Raw genomic sequence first — 25,471 nt, forward strand, 5'->3', positions numbered from 1 at the left:
AACGTGAAAACCAGTGCCTGTTTTCTAGGGCTTTACTTCCCTGTTGGCTAACACTAGGCTTGCTGGGAGGTGGGGAAAAATTTGGCTCCAAAGCCAGGTGTGATCTTGCCAAAGAAGAGTTTAGGTGCAGTCAGGGCACATGGGGTGGGTACGAAGTGATGTGTACTTTAAAGAAACTATTAATAATCAACTCATTTAAACTGATAGGATTGTCATCAAAATAACTAGCAGCATGCAGGGATGTTTTAGTCATTTAGAAAATGCCAAAAATCCCGCTGGCTTTCCCCTGGTGCCTGTGGTTAGATTATGTATGAGGTTTTTGACATTATTTTCCTAGAAGAGAGAGATATTACATAAGAGGGCTGGCAGCCTATAAAAATGTCCTCACTCAGCATGGGCAGGAACCAGGTTAGACTTCTTTGAAGGAAGCTGAAGCCTGTGGCTGCACAAAAAAAAATTAAGTCAGTCTGGGGAGAAAGGACTTCTCTGGGAGACAGCTGCTAAGATCACCTTGCATAGAAATGTTTCTAATGTTTTTTTCTGACTGTATTCCCAGTTGGACAGAAAGCATCTGAATCTGCTTGGATCATGAGGAAGATGAAGTATTCCTGGGGAGCCTTCGCAGGGAGAGTCAGCAAGCAGGAGGAAATGGCTGGGGAAAATGCAAGGATGCTGCCCAAGGCCACACTTGAGGAGAGAAAGAAGCAGGAAGCGAAGAGGAAAGGGAAACTGAAAACCGTGGCAGGCAAATTGCTAAAGGCTACAGCTAGTGGTAAAGAGGCATCGGAAGTGAAGGCTGGTGGTGAGGATGTGGCAGGGAATTTGCTGAAGATGGCAACCAGTAGGAAGGGAGCAGAGGGAGAGACGCCTGCAGGTAACCTCTGTTCTGTCTGAGTCCAGTCCTGGACCTTCTCTGCCTCTCCCAGCCCTGCAAGCTCTTGTTTTCATTAGCTGCTGGAGTAGGTGCTGCACGCTTTCCCCCTCCCCACCCTTCACCTGAGTTTTTGTCCTCTCTGAACTGTACACTTGCTCCTCTGGATGCTTCTGTATTTCACTTTTCCTTTGCCTCACAAGTATTTCTCTTTGCCGTTCTTATTTTTATCCCTGCAAAGACTCCTGATGTGTCTTATGAGAAGGACGATGTATGTGTGACTGACACCCTGTCAGGTGTGACTGTGCTGTTCTTCCACAGATGGGGAGCGGGACGTTGGTTGCACATGGGCTAATTGTACCAAGTAAACATTTCCTATGTGCTGCATGTATCGAGGCAGGACAAGTGAATCTTGCTAGACGCCTCCTGAGCAGCTTGCCCATTGCTTTGCTGAAGATCATTGCATCAACCCTTCTCCATTTTATGTCATGTTCCTCCCTCCAGTCCAGTCCTGTTTGATTTAATTCTTACTACAGGCAAGGTGTTTTCATCGAGGAAAGTTAGGATACAGTTGAAAGATAATGGAAGCTCAAATTGTTTCATTCTTCACTCTACCCAAATCTGTATCCTGAATTGATTTCAGAGTCCCACTGCTTCTGGCCTTGCTTAACTTTCCTTCGGTTCTCATTAAGTTTGATTTTTCCTCTGGGCTCTGCTCCAGATACCTTTGGGCAACTCTTGTTAAACCTGTGTCGCTCAATTTTGTCATCTGTAAAATGCACAGGAAAAAACCCTCATCTCTGTGCAGCTGTTGTGAGATTACATTTAACTCTAGTGGTGGGCTGGGTGTGATGGGTAAGATAATTTGGAAACAAGCAGCAGTGGAAAACTTCTTCCAACTTCTGAACTTTAAAGATTTCGTAACTTGACAAGGTGTCTGGTGATTAGGACAGTGGCTCAGTCACCACAGCTCCTTGCAGATATGAAAGTCGTGGGGAGTTACGTGGATCCCCATTGCTTCATATAGGTCGCCCACATTCTGATTTTCACCTCTGGGCAATACAGCGCATGTAGTTGTTTGGCCTAATTAAAAAGCCCTGGCAAAAAGAGGGCCCTGGACTGCACTGAGCAGACTTGGTCTAAGATGAGCTGGTAGGAGTGACACCCTCTGCGTAGCCATGCCAGACTGTCAACAGGTGGGAGGGTCCTTATGCAGCACTTTGGTCCTGCCAGGGTTTCTGTAAAGAAGACAGAGGATTCCTTCTAGGCATGACTTTCAGCTGTTGGCTCTTTCAGAAGATGTCCTTTGACTGATGTTTCTCTTCTGGACAAAAGATACATTCCTTAAGGAAAGATTGTAATTAATGAACCTGCATTGCCCAGATGAGGAGTCTACTGAGATGATGACAGAAAGGTGTAGACTAGTCTGCAGGCTTAATTAGCCTGGAGTAGCAAGGATGAAAGAAAGAGGAAAGAAAGTGCTTGCCCTGAGGGAACTGAGAGGTGCTAATGCTAGACCTTAAGTGAGGTCATCTTGAGTAGATCCTGAGGAGTTTTGTCATACATATAAAGTACATACTTCAGTGTATGTAATGAAAGTGATGGGTCATAGAGAATTGAACAAACATCAAGTTGTGTTAATCTCTCTATTGCAGAGGAAACAATCTGTGGATTCATTGAGCAAGGAAAATTTTTTGAAGCTTGTGATCGTATTTATGATCTGGAGCATTCTGGAAATGATGGTGTGGGAAAGTCTGAATCACTTTATACACTACTGGCTGAACAAATGTGGTCTGTGGTGGGAGAAGTGCTCAGTGGAAATGGTAGGATGTTGCTGGAGCCGTTGCAGTCGGTGGGAGAATCGCTGAAGTGGAAGAAGCAGAAGGAAGCGGAGTGGCTTGGCAGCGTCCAAGAGGTGGAGTCTGTTTCTACTTGGAGTCCAAACTTCTGGAGGAAAGATCTAGAGGAAAAACTAATACAGTACATGACAGCCCAGATTCCCCTGTTTATTTCCTCTAGTAACACAGATGAGACTGCACTAAAACAGCATCTGAGTCAGCTGGAGACGAGGTTTCTCCCCAGCCTGGAGCACAGAAGCGGTGTCTTCAAGGAAGCAGGACTGCTCATCACCTACACCCACTGCTGTCATGCATCTTTGTCTTCTCACCTTTCCACACTTACTGACAGTAACCATTTCAGCTTCAGCCAATGTCTTTTAGTTTATGAATGGGGCCTTAAAATGTACAAAAGGTATGTTTGAAGGACTTACTTGTCTCTACATATTTTCTATGTCTCTGTTCTTCAGTTCTGAGCACAATCCCTGCTTCCTGTTAACACAGTGATGCTCAGGACTCTTGCTGAGTTTAGACTTGCCCACTGCCTGTTTTATCTTCTGTGCTCTCAGAATCAGAGCCTTTTTTCATAGCAGTACTGCCTCTTTCTAAATCTTTAGTATTGGGCTCATGGGCTTACCTGAGGTAGGCAGGTGTTTCTCCACTGGACTCCTCTTGGACATGCAGTGTCCTGCTTTCTTGATCAATTTCTTTTCTTGCATTAAGCCTTTCTTGGCAAGGTCCATAATACTCTGATTACTCCAGAATAATTTTCTCTTGCTGTTATGTCAGCATAGTGCTCTGTTGGCTTCTCTTGTTGTCCGTTGGTTCTCTTACTGCTTTATCTGGCTTGTAGTTTGACCAGCTGCTTCCCTATTTCCTGCATTAGTGTTTATATCACAGGAAAAACATATAACAGATAATTAAATTCCTGCCCAAGTTTGGGAAAACGGATGTGGCTTTCTGCATGATCTAAAGAGCAGCACATCTGGGACCTTTTGGCCCAGAGTGAATTCAAAACCTGTGGGTGTCATCAAAGCCTGAAGCTAGCTTGTGTTTTCTTTCTGTATGGCAGTGGTCAGATGAGGTGTTTGATTCTCTGTGTCTGTGGTTACTTTGCTACTTGAGAGCCCCAATCTATTTATGTCCTAATAGTTTTCAGTCCTTTTGGGTTATTTGATTGTTTCCATCCAAGCCTAGAGTGTCTATGTTCCTTGTACTAATTACACATATAAACCCCTGATTAACTCCTAAACAGTTCATCAGGTGGGCTCTTTCCCTCACCAGCTCCCAAAGGAGGGAGGCAGGGTGGTGGGTACATACTGGTGCATACTGTCCTCAGACACATGGGAGACATGTGGCCAGAATGCATCCATTCTACTGCTACTTTTATGGGTTTAAAATGGTAAAACCTTCATTTCAGATAAGAGTAATGGTTTGATGAAATGTTAAAAACTTATGCAAACTTGGAGGGGAATAATTATGTAATGTAAATGTATAATGAAAAGCTCAAAGATAGGAAAAATGTGTTATGCAAATGCTGAATTCCTTCAAGAAAAAAAAAAAAAGTAGGAATAGCCCGTGACTGTATTAGGGTCAGAAGGCAGTGAAGAAAGTGTAAATGAGAAGAGCAGAGATGCCAGACTTAACTTAACTTCCTCTCTGAATACAGTTACAACCTCAATGAAAGCTCCTGTGCAGATGTAGTTGTCCTGATATACAGCGGCTTTTTATTCCATTCAGAGAGAATTTGTGACACTTGTAAAATTGTGCATCCATGGAAGTGTGTTTGGGTCGCTCTACCCAAGCCTGAGAAGGAATTCAGCAGCAGGACTGAGGGAAGTGGAGAGGAAAGTGGCAAGCAAAAAGTGTCATCTGGGTAGTGAATACTGGTAAAAGGAAAAGGAACTGTACAAAAGAATAGCTGGTGAAAAGGCATGATAAAGCTCATCTCCCATGTTGTGGCTGCCTCAACACTGCTGGGTGCTTGCAGGGCACCCGTTTGCTAGTGTCAGGCTGTGGTGCCAAGCAGGGGGTGTCAGGTGGGTGATGGGCTGTGGACCAGCGGGAAGCTGCCCCTCTGGCTGAGCTCTTGTTTCTGTACGCAGTGGCAGAGAGACATGTCTGAGACTCAGGCAGAAACCCCAGCACAGCCTTTCCCTTGGTGTACAGTGTCTCATGTGGATTATTTTGAAGACTGAGGAAAAGTTACTTGCAGTTGCCCAGGTAAGAACTAAGGAGTTTTACCCCAATCTGCCTGTTTTATTCCCACAGTTTTAAAATAAGGAAGGCCCTTGTTAAATTATCTGCTCCCTTGCTAGCTGAGCCAGCTCTGCTCAGGGGTGCATGAGCTCCGAGGTCTTCATCTTGGACAAGTTTCACTGCAGAGCCCACAGGTGAAGATCCATGACTGTCTTCTGCCAGACTGATACTGCTCTGTCCTTGCTACTTAGCAAAGAGATGCTGGGACATTTGCAAATCTCTCTTTGTCCTGTTGCTGCACCTTCATGCTACTGCAGTCTACTTGTGCCCAGAAGCCAATGTATCTGGAGGAAAGGGAGTCTATGGGTGAAATCCACTCCCATAATTATTGAGGGCCATTTCAAGATGCTGTTTACCTTCTTTCCAGCTGTTAATGAGCCCATAGTGTGTGACAGTTGTTTTTTTGATAGTCCCTTTGCCTCAGCTGTGCCTGATACTGAGGTTGCTGGGTTTGTCTGTATGTGAACACCTCACAGCCCTCTCCAGGCTGCTGGACTGACACTGCTGTGGTTATAGCAAAGATTATTTCCAGAGCCCAACACAAGAAATGGCGTAGCTGGTGCACACCTGGCACATCCCTCCTGTAAGGTCAGAGCAGGGCATCCTGCTTTGCGATCCCACAGGCAACCTCAGCTCCGGGGCTGCAGAATCTCCTTTGTTCCTCAGCAAAGCTCCCCCTTTGAAGAATGCTGTCTGGGCATGTGGAATACAAATGAAGCAGGAAAGATGTGTTGTAGCAACAGGGAGCTCTAGGGGAAACCATGCTATTTGGAAAACTCAGTGGGGCCTTTTAGATTCAGTTATAGCCAAAATGCAGCAGCAGGAGTTTCTGCACTCATCTCTCACTTTCTCTTTCCACTAGACCTTAGGGAGCAGAGGAGGGGAAATTCCATTGCAAACTGCTGAATCACCCCAGGGAAAGTACTCTAAATTGCAGAGATTTTTCTCAAGACCTATTCCCTGAATGAGAACAGGAAGGTAGTCACAAATATGGAAGTAGAGGTGCCAGCTGGTAACAATATGCTTAAAACCTACTGATTTCAGTGTTTAACATTAAGCATCTTTATGGACTGTTTATAATCATTATACTGGGGAAGACCACATGTTCTTAAGGTCTGTTTTTGGCATGTATTTCAGTGAAGGAAATGACTTTATTCACAGCAGTGCTAGTGAGGTTATCTTAGAGCACATTGTTGTGTCATTGACAAACCCTCACAGATGCTGACTGACAGTGATGGAGAATTTAACTTTTTTTTTTTTTTTTTTTTTTTTTTTTTTTTTTTAAAGTTCCCTCTAATGTAGTGGCTGGAGAAAGCTTTTTTAACCATGGGCTTTCTGATTTTCTGATATGCCATATGCTGAGCAGGCTCACCTAGATCCAACTAGTGGTTATGAGCTTTTGTACCATGCTGCTCTGGGTTGGCTGCATTTTTTCAAGCCACCTTGGATCTGGAAGCTTCACAGCTCTGCATGGTGCTGCACTGTACACAGAGAGCAGAGCTGGAATTGCTGGAGAGTGTGGTACAGCAGCATCCCAGCTAACTTCAAACCTGGCCAGCTTGGGACCAGCTCCAGGTTCAAGGTAATGAGCTTAAGTGGACATGAGCTGACTCCATATGGAAAAAATTATGGATGTTTCTTCACTCAGCTCAGTGGCATGGCTTATAAAACCTGCTCCATCCCTCTATTTCTTTTTCCAGCATACTACAGCCCTTCATTATTCCAAATATACAGGAAGCTGCTATTGAGCAAATATCCTGTCAGTAATCTCTGAGCAATTGTAATCTATTTGTGACTGTAAATCACATGGTGCAGGTTTTGCCACTTCAATGGATGACTAAATTTTAATAAGTTAAAAGAGACTGACCAGAATAAGCCATGGTCTGCTTTGTCTATGAATACCTGGCTTGTCACCGGGAGTGCCAGCCTGATGTTTGTGCAAACTAAAAGCACTTTAAACAGAAGTGAGTGATGAGAACTGTGACCACATCTGAAAGTGCTGAGAGCTCAGATGCCACATGGGGTTCAACACCACTTCCAAACACCAGTGTGGGGAATTCGGCCAGCTCTGCACGCAGGCAAGGCTCCCTCAGCCCAGACATGTCTAGGGCAAGGGAGCTTTGTGCCTTTTGAGGTTGCAAGGTTGGTGAACTGGAAGTGATAGTGCCATCGATTGGATTGATGATCTGTCACCCCTGCCTTTGCTGTACTGGGGAATTTGACATGTGTTTAAGGCAAACCTTCCAGCATGACACCAGGGTTCATTCTGATACTGAGAGGGGGAAAATGAACTTTTGTCCCCCGCTTCTGCAGCCTCTGCTCAAAACTGCCTCTTTGTCCAGAAACAGATGGCAGGACTGGACATGCATACCTGGACAAAATCTCAAGGAGGGTTTAGACTGACCTGGAAGGGATCACTTGGGTCTGTGTCTTCTTTTTTCCCTCCTTCTCTCCCTCCATTTTTTCAGGTATACAAAAAAGAGAACTGAGAAGTTCATGTGCTTTGGAGAATTTGGGCCAAGGACCTACTGCTACGCAAATGAATAAGGCTGTGCAGTTGTTGTGCCCACCTGCCCTTTAGTGTGTCAGCAGCGCGCTCCCACCCGTGTTGAGCCTCTTAGCCAAATTTGACCACACTTGATTACGATGTAGAGGTCTCAAGGATGTTAAATTCTTTCATGTTTTCAGACAGCAGCTGGACAGATGAGGGACCCAAGTTATAACTCAGCCTCTTGTATTTTCCAAGAGTAAACAGCTGGCTGGGCAATCAGCACCGGTGAGCTGCCCATCCATGGATCTGAAGTTTTTACAGCATGGTGTACCACGTCGTGGTCAGAGAGGGAGGAAACTGGAGGTTATTTATGGGCCTGTTTGTTACAGCAGAAATTCTGGTCCTCTCCATGTTGGAGCTTTGGTGCCTGAAGTGTTGGTGTCACCAAAAGAGCTGCAAATGGTCAAGCTCGTGCTCATTCAGACACATCATCTGATCCAAAGCAACTAAGTACTGTGGCTCAACAAGTTATTGCTTTGCAGTTTCTAACTAAAAACATGCTTTGTCCCATTGGGGAGCAAGACCTTCATGTTGGCTTAAGCTGACACATTTTGCTGTGCAATTGGGGCAGGCTAGAAGTGTTTGTGCAGATCGGCTGGGATGTGTTATCTCAGCACATCGTGTTCACACAATTGCTCACAGTCAGGTGATGGCACTGAGGAGGAAAGGAATTTTTCTTGGATTGTTTACAATTGCTTATTTGTCTTTGATTAACACTTTTCAATGAGTATGTCAGAGAAGTTGTTTTGAATATACTTTTGATGATATTCTTCAGTGACAGCTACAATTTCCTAATTCATCAGCCAGAAAAGAACAAAGTCAGAAATGGAAGATCAGACTTCGCATTCTTTCTATTTCCTTGGAGGAAGATGCAGAAATGAAAGAATAAATAAGCGAGTCAGGCTTTTGAGTTGAAAGCTTCTATAAAGGTCAGATCATGTTTTAAGCAATGAGCCCTTTCTCTGCAGTATTAGTTTTGTTTTTAAAGTCTATTCAAAATAACACAAGCCAGCCAAGTCTTGGGAAATTTCCCATCATGCAGCCTCATGGGGATCATCTCACTGTGACAGTAGCTCTAAACACTAACCCAACTCCTCTTTGCACTCACAAGTCCCTGGTTCAAGTGAGGGAATGCTTTTAATTAGCACTGGCTGGTTTATGCGGGTGCCGGTTGGAGCTAGGAAGGGTGGAAAATCTCAGCTACAGTAGCTGGCAGCACAGAGTTGTGTCTAAGCGTTGTTTTGCTGTGTGGGCGCCTTCATTTAAGCTAAGCTAACTAGGGAAGACTGTAGATAACCCGAGTTGACACTGGGATGAAAGGAAGCTGCAAATCATTTAAACTCAAACAAACAATGTAGAACAAAACAGAACAATGTTATTAGGTCAGCTGGAAAATAGCCAGGCTTTGGGTTAAACAAGACAGCCAAAAAAATAGAGGCAGAAATTCATCTAGTCTAAATGCATAATGTGAGACTGGAAGACCTAATTCATTATGAATGCCATTGTATCTCAACTGTTCTTTTTTCTTTTAATATTTAGAAGGAAGTAGGGAAAGCCCTGAAAGAAGCCTTTGATATTGGGAAACCCCCTTGTGCAGATGCTGCGGTCATTCAGGTAAACTGGGAGGAACTGAAAAGTTCTCATATTTTGGAACAGTTGTGGTTTTGCACACATGTACGTAGGTATTTGGCAATATGCAGTTTTGCATGTCTTGGGCTAAGCTTGGTGTGTTAGAAACTTGCTAGTTAGCTGCCATACTTGAACTGCATCTGTTTGCTCCCAAACTTGTTTTCCTATTGTGCATATGTAAAGAAAACTAAACTATCTAAAAAAGGATGAGCCTGAGATTAGTTAATTCAAGCTGAAGCTGCATTTTCATAGCTGCACCTTGATTTTCATGTAACCTTTTGGAAAGTGATGGTGAGTGTTAACTGTTTTCCTCTGTATCAGTTCTGCAGAGCACTTTTATAAAAGCAGTGAGAGCTGCCGAGCCATGGCAGGTCCCCATTATCTAGCAGTGCGGGCGCAGGCAGCTTGCTCCTTGCTTATGTGCTGGGTACAGCTGCAACTGCTGCCCTGACAGGTTAGGCAGCACAAGGGACTACTCCAGAGCACAGCAAAGCTGAGTGCTCGAAGGGCATTGCAGAAGCACACTCTGCTGATTTGTGAGCAGTACATACCACGGCCAGAGGGTATTCAGATCAAGATCTGCAGAAGGTTTAAAATAAATCCTGGAGTTTACCTGTAGACTTAAGTGATGCTAGAGATCAGGGGTAGGTTGTGGGGTGCTGTGACTTTTCCACTGCCACCCCCCCCAGCAGCATTCCTGTTCCAGGTTGTGAGAGGGGAAAGTAGCCCCATGGTCCTTTGGGATGGCAGACTACCTCAGGCACCCTGCTGGAGGCTGGTGGTAGGCATTGCAGCTCAACAGCAGCTGGCCTTCCTTGTGAGCATACAGCTTTAGCTGGCAAGACCTGGCTTTTCTGGCCCAACTCAGACCCAGGCACCCAGTATAGAGCTCACAGAGGGGACTGTGCCCTCCTTGCCTTGCCCTGTGTCCTCTGGAGCGGTGATGTACTCAGTGATGTACCTTTGCTAGGGTGGCTTTTAGCTACTGAGCTGGCTTTTTTTTTTCCTGTTTCTGGCTAACAGGGGCCAGCAGGGACCAGGCCAAAGCCTGGTTTGGATGCTGTGGTCCTCATATCTGCAACATCTGGCCATGCTTCAGCACGGGTGGTTTTGCTCTGCTGTGTATGTAACTGACAGGTTTGAATACTTTGGGTAGGTGATGGAAATGACTGGATAAATAGGCAAGCCTTATGAACGTACTGCCTCCCCAGTTTTCTCAGGCTGATGCTTAAAGATCAGATAGAAAAGTAACAAGGTGTCATGGAAACTCATCAGCCATGGTTTCCTGACACTTTGGGGTGGCATATTTTATCCTGTCCCCTTGGGTGAACTTTTACATCTGTTGTGCGCAGTGGAAAAACCCATTCACGATGTGAGTCACCCTTTGTCTCTGACTGACGCTTCCCAGAGCACTGGGAGAGCACAGTGTATGAGTCCATCTGTCTCCTTTTATCCATCTGGCTCTCCTCCCCTTGCAAGCTTTTGTTTCCACAGAGCAACTAATGGGCAGCATTAAGTTGCCACCTGCTCAAGCCTGCCCAATATGGGGTGGATCTTTAGCTGTCTGGCACAGCCCACCTCCTGCAGGCACCTGGGCCACCCAACTGGGGTCAGTGTGGGGAGACAGGCGCCCTGGGGCTTAACACACATTGCCCTGTCAGGCGTGAGCAGTGGTGGCCAGGAAGATGACAGCTGTCTTCATCAGACATCCCTGGTAGAGACCCTAGCAGAGGAGCAGGGCACACAGTTAGAGCTGCCTCACCTTCTTTTTCAGTGGCTGCACCCAAATTTATCTGCGAGGGTGAGTCACGTGGAAGCGCAGGTGCTCCCACAGACGGCAGGTCTTTGTATGAGCTGAGCTGCCAGGCTGGCATGGCAAGCAGAGAACATCTGTAGGGACAGGCTTTCCTCTGAGCACAGGACTTGACTCCAGCCTGTTGACCACAATGACAGCAGCAGTAGCAAAGGTGTAGGATCAGACGTTAAAATCAGGGTCCTAAAAAATACTTTTATTTCTGCAAAGGCTCTCAAAACTGAAACAAAATTTGTTGCCTAGAAGACAGAGGGATTTGCAGCAGGGTGAGGGAGGGGATATATTCCTGCTCACTGCATAGGGAACAACTGGCTTTGGCCTGCTCTCCTCTCATGCCTTGAAATCCACAGATATTAAGAGAGAAAACGGAGGCTGCCTGGCGTGTCAGTGAGAGCCTGAGTGAGAAGGTGGAAGCTGTGTGCCTGGAGGAGTGCCTGAGGTTCCTGGAGAGGTAGGAAGGCTGCTGTTTTCCTCTTTGGCAGTGTCCTCAGGGCTTCAAAGAAAGAAATCCTGATGATGCAACTGGTGATGCTGTGTTGACCTGGATCTGCCATTGCTCCTCTTTAGTTTGATGGCTGTTTCCCATCAAGCTGTTACTGGAAAGACAGCACTTCGCTGCTGTTTATGTGCTCAGCATTTGCTGTTGGACTAAAGATGAGGGAACAAAGTGCGCCTGGACTTTTCCTGGACAGGTTAAAGCCTTGGGGGATGTTATGGAGAGGCTCAGACCTTAAAAACAACAAGAAGAGGGGAAGCCATGTGGCCAGTGTCCAGGCTTGGCCCTTCCTACCCTGGCTGTGCTTCCCAGGCACGATGCTTTCTGCTGGCTTCCTGGGAGGGTGAGGAGCTCTGCTCTGTCCTGCTTCTCAGAGGAGGATGAGTGTCTTCTTCTCTTCTGCCCTCTCACCACTTCTTCTGGCTCCCTTTATCTGCTTTTTTTCTTGGGCATCAACCTCCTCATGTATTCCCTTCAGCAGAAAATGCCAGTACTGCTGGTTATAGGCGAATATTTCAGAAAGAAGTTCGATTTAAGATCCATGACCCTTCACATTATGAGAGGAAGGAAATTCCTATAAAATGGAGTTGTCCAGGAACCATTTGTGAGACTGAAGCTGCAACAAAAGAGTTGATAGACTTTGTGGATCATTCATACATGCTGAGGCTTTATTCTGCAGCTTTATTGGCAAAGCCCGAGTTGCTTCCTAGAAGCAAGTATTGCAGCAATAGCAACGGTAAAAACAAACCTCCAGCCTCTCAATCCCTAGCAGTGGCTCCCAGGCAGGTCGAGGGCTCTCCCTGTGCTGTTCCTGTGCTCTCCTTCCTCACCAGCTGGGCAGGACAGACCGTCTTTATCCTCCTGTAGATCCCACCTTGGGGAGTGAAACGGTGCATGCTGAAAAGACAAAGAGTCACAGAATGTTCCTCCTATTTGCTGCTGGGCTAATGCTGTCAGATGTGTTACGGAGCATGCCAGCTTAAAGATATGTCTTCCTGTTTTAATTTAGCTACGAAAATGAAGTTAGAAGCTTTCTCCAGCTCGATGGGCGCTCAGGGATCTGCAGCAGCTTACGAATCCTGGAGAACTGCTGCATTCTCAGGTTAGACACTAAACCCTAGTGGCATGGGAAGCAAAATGAATTTTCTGATCCTTCTTCTAACTCTGCTATGGGGTCAGCCTTGCCTCTGGCTAGATCTGGTGATCCAACCCCATGCACACCAACCCTTAAGCACAGAAGGAGCCAGCTGTGGTCAGCAAGACCCCTTCAGTGCTGCCCTGGCTGCCTCAGTGAGAGAGAGACTCAGGGCTGTGCCCATGACCAGGGCTGGGACTGCTGCATTGGCAGCGCTGTACTTCTGCTTCTCACCTGCTCCTAGACCCTGCAGGTGCAGGGGCCATAGCCTGTGGGCCACCATCTTACTCTTCCTGGTGCCCACGACACTGACCAGGAGGCAGGCAGCAATGCCGTGTTGCGTGTGGGGACATTATCCTGGCCAACCCTGCTGTGTGTCGTGTTGTAGTTCTTTTCCCTGGCCTGATTCTCTTTCATTAGGAAAGCCTCATAAATGTTGCACTGAGATGCGTGTGCTAGTGCACTCTAAGGTAAGTGCTTAAGTGCTTTGCTGAATGAAACCTAGTTGAACATGCCAGGCTTTCCCTGGGGTTGCTAGGAAGGAGGGAAGCATTAAAGCACAGAAGGGTGGGGGAGGCTGTTTGCACCTATGAGCTAATTTCAGAAATGCTTGCAGCAGTGGAGACAACAAGGTTGCTTCTCTTCGCGTGTAAAATTATCTGGGGATCTCTGGAGTCAGCAAAATGCCCAAATCCAGCATATGCACAGTGCTTACTTGACATTGGAGCCTTGCGCTGAGCCTAGGTAGCTGTTTTGTTTGTTGTATTTACATGTTGCTGATGCTGGATCCTAGACTGAATACGTATGAAGCTCTTTTATGTAATTCTTTACAGTGATATTGAGAACGACGTTATACACTGAGCTTTTCCAGAAAGCAGAACGTCTGTTTCCAAGCTGGTGATCATTTTAACTATGATTTGCTGACTTGAAGACTGTTCTGATGGAAGATAATAGTTTGTCTTATATTTGTCAGGTGTCAGAGACACACAGGATCCTCACCCAGTTTCAATGTGTCAACACCATTTCATGCCCACTTGTTTCTGAAAATACTAGAATTTTTATTTATCTAATCTCACTAGTGATGGGTACAGGTGGCATTTGTGTGCATTGAGCTTTTGTGTCCTTGTGGCAGTATCTTAATGACAGCCATCCAAATGATGGGTGCACATATGTGGGTCACTGAACTAGCCCTGGACCTAAGCATGTGTCCATCCAGTTACCCAGGCAGTTGTGTTGATTATTGTAGGAAGAGTTTTGATCTGAGACAATAGCCTGATTTGATCCGATCAAAACTTTCCATATCCTTTTTTTTTTTTTTTTTTTTTTTTTTTTTTTTTTTTTTTACAGGACTATCTGGCATAAATTAACGTACATTTGCAGTGCCAGCACTGATCAGGATGTTAAGGTAAATGGATCTCTAGACAGGATGGAAGATGAGATTACAGAGCATTTTCTGCAGACAGTCACTTCTAAAGTCAAGGTATGGGACACCCACATTAACACTGAATATTTTCAGACTGTAGGGCAGGCACACACTTCAGTCTGTTGTCCTGATTTGGAGAGGGTGAAGCCATAGTTTGATCTTTAGGCCCAGTACCCTACTCTGCCTTGTCTGAAGATGTATATTGGCAGCTTGTCTTTTCCATTTTTTTGGGATCCCAGTTCCAGTGTTTGTAGTATTTGCTGTCGTGCTACAAATGGGCACCCCATGGTGCCCCTGGGCACCCAGACCCCAAGGGTTGAACTTCACCTGGTACCTACTCATCCTCAGCAACCGAGCATCTTCCTGGGGCACTAACTCACAAAGCCCAAAGCTGTGGTGAGTAGTCAGGATGTAGGGAAAGCTGACCAGAAATATATCCTTCCCTTGGGATAAGTTCCCCTTTCTTCACACTTGCTAGTATTAGACTATTAGCTCAGACACACACCTTCATATCCAGGGCTCCGTGTCTAGATAACACACAATTGCAGTCTCCTAATAGCATGTGGTGCTGTGCATTTCCTTGGGAAGCTCCTCCGAGCATCTTCAGGCTCATTGCACAGGCTCCCTCAAGCATGCTGAGGGCAGCAAAAAGAAAATAACAAAAGAAACCCTGTCCACACTGTGCAGCTTTGGTCTCTAGAGCTTATTGCCAGCCTGTCCCATGGACACACGCATCAAGATAGGAGCTGGGGTGGTTTTGACAGAGAGTGTGGACAACCCCAAGGAGGAACAGGAGACTTAGGGCTCAGGTTTTCAGTCCTTCTTCGGCTGTGTTGACACAGGCTTCGACTCATGAAAGACAGAGTTTATCCCCTGCTTGCCTGCTAAATGATCCTTGTAATATACTTTCCCATTGAATAAGAGACAACTACCATGCTGGGAGCAGGACACCAGAGCAGAAGGGTGCCGAACGACTGGCTCTTCCTTCATTCCCCATCTGTAGGGGCACGTTTTACATACTCCCTTGATTAGAGCTATTGACAGCCATTTCTTCTAGTTTTTGTTCTTCCGAGTTTGGGCTTAAGAACTTCCTGAGTTTGAGTTATTTCTTTCTTTCATGCTTTGCTTTTCTTTGAACTGAAGGCACAGGATGCTGCAGCTCATGGAGGAGTCTGTTTCCCAGAGCAGAAAAAGCATAAATACAATAATCCGTGTCTGCTGTCTGTGCAGTGTCTCTGCATGTGCACCCTTTGACTCTGTCTGTCCCTTTTCCTCAGGGAACACTCAAGGAGCACTTCAAAAAGTGTGGCAGTGGTTTTGACCACATCCTTGAATCCTTAAAGCAAAGCTTTTTGGCATTTGGGAAGAAAAAAACAGACATGTATGAGGTAAGAAAGTAAGAACAAGATATTACTCAGGAAATCACTAAAACTAGTCCTTGAACCTCTAGATGGCACAGTATTTGAACCAATGTTAAAAGGGATTTTAAAGGTCTAGTGGTCCCAGTCCAGTTCCTCTATCCAACAGAGTTGGCTATCTTCTTCACTGTGACAGCTAGGACCATTCTGTAATCTCAGCAGAGAAACTAAAAAGTGGAGAAATGTGGAAACCAAATGTACCTCCCAAATACAGAGGTGTAGCATTGAGCTACCTCTGATCCTACCATTGCCCCAGTACCATTTTATTGGAAATCATCTTAGCTTCTACTGTGCTTCAACCTTAGTTGTAGGGATTAGTTATCCCTTTGATGGAGAGTGGACAGAGTACACGGAGAGGTGTAAGGTCCAGATCCCCAAAGGACATAGTCTCTCATGCAGAGTTAAATATGCCAGGGCTGGCAAAGAACAACCTCACAGAGTACCTAAGGTTTTTTACCTTTACAGTAGCCTAGACAATTTGTTTAGGGTCTCAGGGCACCCTTGAGTCTGTCTCTTTGGCAATGGGATTGGTGCCTGGGGTTACCCGCTTTTGCATGAAGGTTGGATTTGCTGCTGCTACCTGTGCCTCACGTGTTCCCCTAAGCACTGGAATCCCTTTCTCTTACCCTCCCAGGTCTGCAGGCTCGTTGTCAGTGCTGATTTTAATTAACGTTTTGAAATGTGGAAAAAGGTAATGGAACAGAAAAAATTAGGAGCTATTCTGCTGTTGTTCAGCGCCTGTCACTGGACATTATATCACATTAGTGCTGGGGCAAGCAGCATCTCAGTGGTGGAGCACTGTGCCAGAGCTGTCTGTCTCTTGCTTTGTCTGTTTTGGACAGGGCTGGGGATTTCCTGTACCTTTGGACTGCAGCCTAAAACTGCTCTGATTTCAATTGCTAATGAAAGTGTAGTTTCTGTGCAGCAGCCCATCTCCCCTTAGAAATTTTCAATCACTCGTTCTCCCTCCCCATTTCAAGCACTGCATGATCTCGGCACTGGGGTTTCTCAGCAGAGGTTCAGAAATGCCCAGGTGACTTCTCTGTGTATGGCCCTGGGACATACCTTGTGGGGATGCTCCAGGGAGGTTGGATCTGGCTTTGTCTGTAGTCCAAGCTGGCCCCAAGGGACATGTTTGTTAGCTTGGGGCTAAGCCAGATGTCACTGCTGCTCTGGAGTGTGAGTGATCTCTGACTCAGCTAACTGATCCCATTGATTTTGGTGGGATGTCTCCACCCTTATCATCAATGTTTATGTCATCCACATACACAGTTTAGAGGTACTCCATGTGTTAGACCAGGCATTTTAAAGGGATACTTAAGCAAAGAAATGAAACAACCATCTGCATGGACCCTATATCTGCTGTCAGATATACTAGTCAGTCCTATAGGTATGGTCTGGTCCTTGCTCAGAACAATTAAGTTAATCTGGGTGTTTTTCTCTGGAACAGGCCCTTGTCAAGGCTGTCAACACCATCATTATTACAGAATATGTGCAGGCCCTCCTGACCACTTCCAGGAAACCATCTTCTGTGCAGAGGAGGAGGATTGTCAGCAAGATAGAAGAAGACCATAGGATGCTGCAAACTGTTTTTAAAGAGTGCTTAGTAAGTCTTTGATATGGTTAGAGTTTTGCTCTCTGTCATCAAGAACAGTAAGCAGAGGAAAAAGCTCTGAAAGAAACAGAAAAGCTTAAGAGGTCATACCACAGTGGTATCCAGCTTCACAGAAATGACAGTCAGATGTGCTGACGGCCCTTCTGGTCTGTCAGAAGCTGTTAGTTTATAGTTTTAAAATGTGTGACAAGAGGAGACAAGTTTCACACTCCTGCCACTGAAATAAGAATGAGGCACACTCCTCTGAGCTGGTGAGATGACTCCAGAACAATCAGCTCCCCCAGGCAATCTTCGGTACATGGTAAGGGGGCGCAGATGAGGAAGAGCTGTGTTTAAGTCCCTGGAGTGATGAGCCAAATCAGCTGCTCCACGTCTTCGACTTCTCCGTGGATTACCCTGTATGGCTGCTCCTCCCTGGACATGGAGTCTGTGTTGTTACCCCTTCGTCTGGCCTCCTTCCTCCCTGCAGGCCCTTCCCAGCCCCTCAGAGCTGGGCTCATGGCTTCCTGAGCCATTTCCCTGTGCTGCAGCGTTTCCTCATGGGTGGGAACATGCTGATGCTGTTGTGGTTGGTGACGGTTGCAGGGAGGAGTGAGACTTCCTGCGGGGCTAAACACCTCACACAGTGAGGAGGTAAAGATGCATTGCAGAAGGGGTAGACAGCGTGTAAAAGCAGAGCCACACCTTTGAAGAAAATTGTGAAAAATGATAGGTCTAATTTACAGAAGCACCTTTGGAAGGTTAAAAAAGCCCCTTTGTTTAATTTATAATCTGGTGTAATTGGCAGCGCTGTATACAGCATCTGTGGATGCCACCAGGCTGTCACATGGGTCCCTTGATTACCCAAGGCAAGAACTGCAATGCCAGCAGCATCCCCTATTGCTGCTGCTCCAGCCAGAGAATTGCTGCTGTGCAATGGCCCCCAGCACAGCTCATTTGCAAATGCAGGCTGAGAGTTCACAGGCATAGCATTTTGTAAGAGGCTAGACTGATCATCACATTAATGGTTGCAAAGTCAGTCTGGTAACAGGACTCAGATGTGGCAGAGCAGATAATAAAACCTTGGTGTTACTGGTTTTAATAATTTCACAAATTCTGAGGCATTCTCATGACTTGTGAATTTAAGTGCTAGGGACTGGAAATCTATTTTCTCCTAGACAAGTCCCTCTGCAAGTCATTTGTCAGCAATTCTTACTTTGTCCGAAGAATAAAATGAAATCAAAATGATCGTCTGTAGCTTCTAAAAAGCTCTCAGACCTGTTACAATTAATGTATTAGTTTCATGGTGGGAAACTGGAAGCTGCCAGTGCTTTTAAGCTAAAGACCCACCTCGCCTGGAGTGATCAATCACAGACAAGTCAACGCTTTGAGCAATTGAGCCATTGGGAATAGCTGGAGGATTCTCTAATCTTAACTCTGAAGTTTACCAGTAATGCTGTGCTCAGCACCAGTTTTTGATGTAATGTGCAAGGAAAGCTGGTTTTATAGTGTAAAGGAGATACAGAAAATCTAATTCTCCACTAAAACCCTACATTCAGCTTGGGTGAAAAATGTCTGCATCTCGTTAGCAGTGGCGTCCCCAGACTGTTCGCTTTCTTACTTGATGTGGGAGCACTGAAAACCTCAGGGAGGAAATGTAGAAGTGATTTGTAGGGGACAGCCTGATCCTCAGTCAAGTGCGGTACACGGCTATGCATGCAAAATATGTACTCTGCTGCAGACTGAATTTATCGTGCAGTTGCTGCACAGGCTGCACCTGCCTCTTGCCCTGCTCTGCCCTCTCTTCAGGCTCTTCCTTCCCCTCTGGCCTCAAAACACATTAGGAAATACCTTGTTTCTCTCCTAAGAGCAGTACATGTCAAAGGCACTAAAGCACTGCTGGCAACGCACTACTTTTTTGTTCTTTAGATTGCAGGCTGTTTACCTCTGACCTTGCCTGTCCCTATAGCGCTTAACTAAATATGACACCTTCAAATTAATTAGCACTTTGTAATAGTGAGCTTGCCAAGTATGAAGCTATACAGTATCGGTGCCTTAGGAGCTGAGTACAGCTTGTGTGCTGTGCAGAGCTAGACATGCTGTGTGTCAGCAGTGCAGAGGAAGAGAGAGAATCTGGCTGTCTTCAAATATTACTATTATTTTTAATTTATGTTCAATGCGGAGGTGAGCTGCGCTGAGAATGTGGCCTGCTGTTTCTAATGCCCCGTGGAGATCAGGGGAACCTGGGCTTCTCCTGCCCCAGTCTGGCAGCCCGTTCTCCAGGTTTGCTTTGTCACAGAGTCTCTGTTGACGTGATGGCATCAATAATTCAGGGAAGCAATTTAATTGCATTACTGCACCGATGAAAAATGTGAGCAAAACTGAAGCTCTCCCTTGGCAGTTCATCCACATTCATCTAGCTTTGCTAAAAATGCTGTGTGTTTCTTGATGAGGCTTTTTTCTTCCGTGTGCTCCAGTTTAGAGGGAGTTGCCCATATGCAGCATCTACCAGCCATGTCATATCCTTTACAGTGTCCAGGCCTGCTTCCCATCTTTTCAGTTTTTCTCTTAGAGGATCTGTGTCCCTTCACCCCCTCCCCAGGGTTGCTTTTCAGTCCCTGGGCTTGCTCCAGGGCAGGAGAAATTGCATCATGTCTGGCAAACAGAGCTTGTTTTCACATAGGTACAGGGCTGTGCTTACCTCTGGAAGCAAACCACTTCCCAGAGGGTGAAACAGCCTTGAGGGGATGGGTGATATAGGGAAAATGAACTCTGCCCGCTTTGCCAAGGAAATGCAGGAGGGGAATCTGCACTGCTGAAGGTAGTTGCCCACCTGCCCTGGAAGCAGTCTGTAGCTACACCCCAATTTCTTTTCTCCTACCCTGGAGGGAAAACAGGCCTCTATATATGCAGATGCAGTCCTGCAAAGCTCCTAACCCATGCAGTGAGATCCCCAGTCTGATATGTCCAGTTCTTAACTTATATGCTGCTTCCCTTGCCCTGAACACACCTTTGCTTCTCTCCCCAGGGTCCTGCAGCGGGTCCCCTCAAAGATCCTATAAAAGCCATTTTAGAACTTATTCAAGCTTCTGATGCTGAGGGTATGAAAATAGCCCTTCTGCCCATTCTCAAAGAATTTCCTGATCTAAGGTAAGGTCTTTTATTGGTTTGACCTCTGTGGTTTCTGACATGATTACTTGTCACCAGAAGACCTAGAGCAGTATTAGTCTTGTGATACTTTTGGCAGCATGCTGGGCCAGGCACAGTGCTTGCCTTTGAATGCAGTCGGTGCTGCCTATTCACAGATGCTAATTAACATGGTTTATAACTTTGCCAGACAATAATCAGTGAAGTTGAGATGTCTTTCTGTAAAGATGAAGGATGGATGAAATGGCTGTCAACAAAGCAGGAATGCTGTGGAAAAATACTACCCGAATGGACAATTTACAGGCACATGTGTGACAAATGTAGGTTTCAAGAACATCCTTAACTCAGGCATTTCATAACTTCCAAGCACTTGGCTTTCAGCTTTAACACTTCACCAATCCTTTTCTAGTTATAACTCATTTCCACAAAATCCTAGGTGTACTCAGCAAGAATATACACTTCCATTTCTCACAGGAAGCTGTTAACAGAAATGAAACCCAACTTTTATTAGAAAGGTGAGATCTTAGCTAACTGCATTTGTTCCAAAGTCTGTGGTATATTACATTTATCTTTTGTTCTGATGTCTTGTGCTAGTGACTGTATTTTTCAAAATTAACATGATTACAGTGCAGAGCTTTGTGTCACAGGATGCTGTGAAGGCCAAAAGTGTGAATAGCTTCAAATGGGGAACAGACAATTTGTGGAAGATAATTATTTCAGTGCCTATTCAACATGACAGTCATGATAGAACCCCCAGAGAAGGAAGTCACTAAACTGCAGACTGCCAGAAGCAGAATTAAAAAAAAAAAAAAAGAAAAAGACAAAGAGAGATGATGTTATGCTTTGTCTGGTTTCTATAATCTTTTCCTAAGCATTTACTACTTTTGAAGATGGTGTTGAGTTAAAAGCTGCTTAACTGGTACAGGATAACAATGCTTACTTTCTTAATATATGTATACACATATATAAAAATAGTTATATATATATATATATATATAACTATGTATTTATGAGGAGATATATAAAAAATATAAAATGTGTGTATAGAAAGTACTCAGAAGAATATTATTTTGATCCAGATCTCAAAGGTGGTCATCCTGGTGTGAGTAGACACACTATTCTGTATTTCAGCAGATTCGTGCATGTTTAAAATGTTTGGCTTGGATACATTTGTCCTGTTTGTTAATCAGACTAATATGGTCTGGCCCTGCTCAGCGAAGCAGTGCTATGTAGAACTAAAATCTTAAGCCTTCCAAATGAACAAGAAATAGCTCCATTTGAGGGGAGAAAAGATACCAAAAATACTTCCAAGTGGTCAAATGCAGAGTTATCCAAAACCTCTTATGGTGGATACAGATCTTTCTCTAGGAGAAACCTGAGGTGAAGATTTCCACGGTTTCACAGGGTTGCTGTGTGCACTGGGCTTTGGGACCCATGAGCTCAGCCATATCCCACACAGCTCTTGTGGTACAGTCTCCTCCTTGTTAGGTGGCCAGAGGGTGTCTAAAAGAGCTCAGCAGCTTCCAATCTTTGGTCTAGTCAGCAAAACTGAGTGATAGGAAGCAAACTTTTTTTCCTTGACTCATTCACTGACTTGTCCTCTTATCCTTTTGGTAAGGAAGGAACACCTGAGTGCAGTGCTGGACATCAAAGACTCACTCAGCCGAGAAGACAGAGCTGCTCTCTTGAAGGCATTTCACGATAATTGCAGGGAATCAGAAACAGAAGCAAACTTGCTTTTTGGAGATGTAGAAGTAAAACCTAGAAAATATGGACTCTGTGGCTGCCTCTGCTGTTAGCAAAGGTAGGGGAGTGAGTGTGAGCGTGCCTGTGTGTAACACGTGTACCTGAACAGGCACAGGTGTTCCGGCTCACAGGGAGGTGGAACAACTATGGCTGTAGCGTCACCTCCCCGAGGCCCTCATTGCTGTATACACCAGTTCTACTTCCCTCTCTGCAAATTTCCTCATTAGGAAGCATCGTGTCATAAGCAGTGCAGGGTGCTGAAAGCTTAGATGCATGATTCAAGTTACAGCAGGGACAAAGGAGAAGGCAGGGCTGTTCTTCCTGCTCCTTCACTCCCATCTGTGTGTCCTTTTGCAGCAAGGTCTCTCGGCAGCATCCCCTCCCTCGCAGCCCTTACCCTGTGTCATGGGCAGGGTGTCCCAGGCTTGCCCTGCCAATGCTGAGGGGCCTCTCCTCGGTGGTCCTCCTGCTTCCCTGGTGCCTAGGGTAGGGGTACGTGAGCCCCGCTGCTGCCCCCTCCACGAGAGCTGTATTAATTAAACTGGGCTTGATCCTGTTCAAGCAACTGTGCTGTGCTGCTGTGTTCCCCCTCCATGCTGGCAGCAGCAGCTGGTGACAGAAGCGAAGAGGGATAAAAGTCAGAGGGATGACTGTCACTGTAAGGTCTTAAATCCTCTGGTGTGATTTGCCAGGGCTCATTTGGAAGACCTGCAATCTCCTTGCAGTTTCCTAAGGGATTCCTTTGCAGTCACAAATTGGGGATTTTTTTTTTTTTTCTTGAGTAAGCTGCAGCAGATCTTGAAGCTAAGCAGGTCCTCATGGTTTAAAAATACTTCTTAGTTGAGAACATGCAGCTGTTTGCTTCACTTTAAATAATCTGCAACTTCTTTTTAGTCCAAAATTCTCCAGCTCCATCTCAGGGCTGGAGAATTTTGTTTTATCTCTGCCAGGCCAGAGCCCTCGGCTATCAGAAATAGTCCCCCTCAGTTAATATTTACAGATTTTCACCAGTCACCTTTTGCTGGATGAGCTGAGTAGACAGTATCTCAGGTTAAGGAGCACAGCCCCTTTCCACCTTCCTCCTCCGCTCTCCAGTGTCACCATTTATTTATAGTTCCCCGTGTTAGCAGATCAGAGATGAGCTATGCAGGGCTTCTGACCTGGGTCCATCAGGAACAAGCAGACAGCGGGTTACCCTGGTAGCAGGGAGAGAGAGCAATTAGAGAAACAATTAATAAGCACACAAGCTTTTCCTTTTTAATGAAAATTGATTGTGATATAATGAACTGGCTATCAGCCACCCACTTCTATACCCTCCTTTAAAGAAATTACCCATGGCATCACCTTTACTTTAGAAAAGATGTTGAGGAACAGGTTTTTAAAACACTGCAAGTCACTTAATCTCCTGTTTGCTGAAATCCCCTGGGTAAATAGGGTCCCAAATCCCAGAAGACCTGGCTGAGCCTGCAGGGTGGTGGAAACACATGTGTAGCACAGGTTAGTAAGCCTCACTCAAGCTCAGGGGTAGCAGTAACTGAAATCAATTATGGGATGTGCTCAAAGGAAGGTCACCTTCCTCCTTCCATCCCAGCCCTGCTATTTAGCTGCCACTCTGGGGTGTGACCTGCAGGTACCTTGGGAATCATCTGCTTTCTCCCAGCCAGGGACACAGTAGTTGCACATATTTTTCCATTCTGTATGTGGAGGTGGGAGGACTTTGGAAAAGTGTTGCCTTTGGTTGTTTCATGTTAGCATGAAATGACCTCCCAGAAGAGGAGTGACCAGCTTTGGCTAGAGTGAGCAGGGAACAACAGGGATGATGCCCACAGCTGTGGGCCCATGGATTGCATTACCCAGAGTAGTCCAGGCACTGGAGATTTGCAGCAGGTAAATGTCAGTACAGCTTCATGCAAGAGTCTGTGCATAGGAGGGATGTTTTTGCTGTTTGACTCTTGCACATGTTCTAATGACTGCTATTTTAACTACCCAGCTTTTTTTTTTTGCTTTCCCTCAGGCCTGCTGTGAGAAACTTAAGGTCTCACTCCCACGTGGCAACATCTGCAGTCAACAGCTCCTTGAAAGCTTCAGGGACCTGTGCAGCCAGATGCATGGACAAGCTTGACAGCTATGGAAGAATGGAAGACACATGCAGAACTTTTGCAGGAGAACCACGTGGCCCAAATCCTAATCTTCTATGCAAAGTCCCAGTGGAAGATGAATGGGATATGGCAGAAAGACATTCCTTCAAAATTTGCTAGAGATTGCTACTTAGCTGAGTCATGGTGGTTATTCCCAGGCTGTGTCATGGTGGTGTGTAGAAGAGGAGGAAGGTTCCCCATTACCAAATTTCTGTCTGTTTCCATCCCTTCATGCAATCTCACACAAAACCAGGGTCTGCTGCACCCCATGGTGTCCTAGCAGGTGACATGGCATCACAATCTCCCCCAGGGACCCAGAACCCTCTGTTAGGGAAACCTGCCTTACCGCGTGGTGCTGGTAGTGCCTGCAGGTTTGGGCACCCGGATCCACCCCCCAAAACCTGACCTGTACCAGGAGGAATGCAGACGGAGTTGCCTCTTCCCTCGCTCCCCGCACACGAAGGCTGTGACCTGCTTTGGTGCTGGCTGTGGGACAAGGAGCTCTCTTCCCCTATGAGTTTTACAGCTGGCTCTGGAGCAGAATCTTGCATTCATTTTTATACCTCAGTTACTGGAAATTTCCTTTTGGAGAGGGAGGGGAAAGCCTCATGGGAAGCAGGCAGTGAAAGGAGTTGTTTGTCCCAGCCTCCAGGCAAGGTCTGTTCTGTTTTCAGATGTAAATAGGCAGTTCCACCGGAAAAACACTGACTTTTCTTCTCAGTTATCTATGGACTGGTTGCAACCTCTAAGCTGGATTTGGTTCAAGGCCCTCCTTCCCTATTGTGTTAATATAGGCCATTACCGCTCCTCTCTGGCCATGTAAACAAGCACAAAAGTTCTACTACCTCAGATGTGCCAGTGGTTTTCTGAGCAGCCATTCCCCCTTGAATCTGCTTTCCTAAAAAGAAAAGGGACAAATTTGTGCATAACCCATCAATGTGTGAGGTGAGGGACATAAGGCCCTGGGAAAGCACAGGCTGGGGTGGGCGCTGCTGTGCTCTGCAGCACCATGCCTTTACCCAGGTATGTGGGTGTCCTGGCTCAGGGGCAGCCTGTTCCCCCAGAGACCTCTGGGCAGATGGGGCCCTGAGAGCTTGACAGGAGCTGGGGCAAGTTTATAAATGTCATCAGCTTTGCTCCTGGCACAGCACTGAGCATGGGGTGAGTGGCAGAGAAACAATAAGGAACAGGCTGCTCCATCTCCAGGGGAGTCATCTGTGGGCTTGTGGGGCACCATGAGACCTCAACACCGTTACACTCCATCCTTCACATCATTAAAGGACAGTGAGTCTTGTGGCCTGCCTGCCCTTCCCGCACATCTGCTTCAAAGGCCCAGCTCCTGTGTCCCTTGCATTTTCTAGCTGTCCATTGCAGCTTCGGTGAGACCTTTACCAGGACGTGGGCAGGCTGGAGGAG

General features: G+C 46.0%; 1 protein-coding gene across 1 annotated transcript; it reads left to right on the forward strand.

The window, feature by feature from the left end:
• Positions 1-662: 662 nt before the first annotated feature.
• Positions 663-25,471, forward strand: LOC113480907 (exocyst complex component 3-like protein). Its single transcript, XM_026850115.1, has 12 exons — positions 663-874; positions 2,527-3,121; positions 4,812-4,929; positions 9,056-9,130; positions 11,309-11,409; positions 12,464-12,556; positions 13,937-14,069; positions 15,290-15,400; positions 16,881-17,036; positions 20,053-20,174; positions 21,790-21,975; positions 23,932-25,471. The coding sequence occupies exons 1-11, from the start codon at positions 670-672 to the stop codon at positions 21,968-21,970; spliced, it is 1,890 nt and encodes a 629-aa protein (XP_026705916.1). The 5' UTR covers positions 663-669; the 3' UTR covers positions 21,971-21,975; positions 23,932-25,471.

This window comes from Athene cunicularia, assembly GCF_003259725.1.
Source record: "Athene cunicularia isolate RWA chromosome 5 unlocalized genomic scaffold, athCun1 chr5_part1, whole genome shotgun sequence".
Lineage (NCBI taxonomy): Eukaryota > Metazoa > Chordata > Aves > Strigiformes > Strigidae > Athene > Athene cunicularia.

Coding starts and splice junctions, on each gene's coding strand:
- LOC113480907 (XM_026850115.1), top strand. CDS start 670: ATGCTGCCCAAGGCCACACTTGAGGAGAGAAAGAAGCAGGAAGCGAAG. Junction 875..2,526: donor AGAGGGAGAGACGCCTGCAG/GTAACCTCTGTT, acceptor TCTCTATTGCAG/AGGAAACAATCTGTGGATTC. Junction 17,037..20,052: donor CTGTTTTTAAAGAGTGCTTA/GTAAGTCTTTGA, acceptor TTCTCTCCCCAG/GGTCCTGCAGCGGGTCCCCT.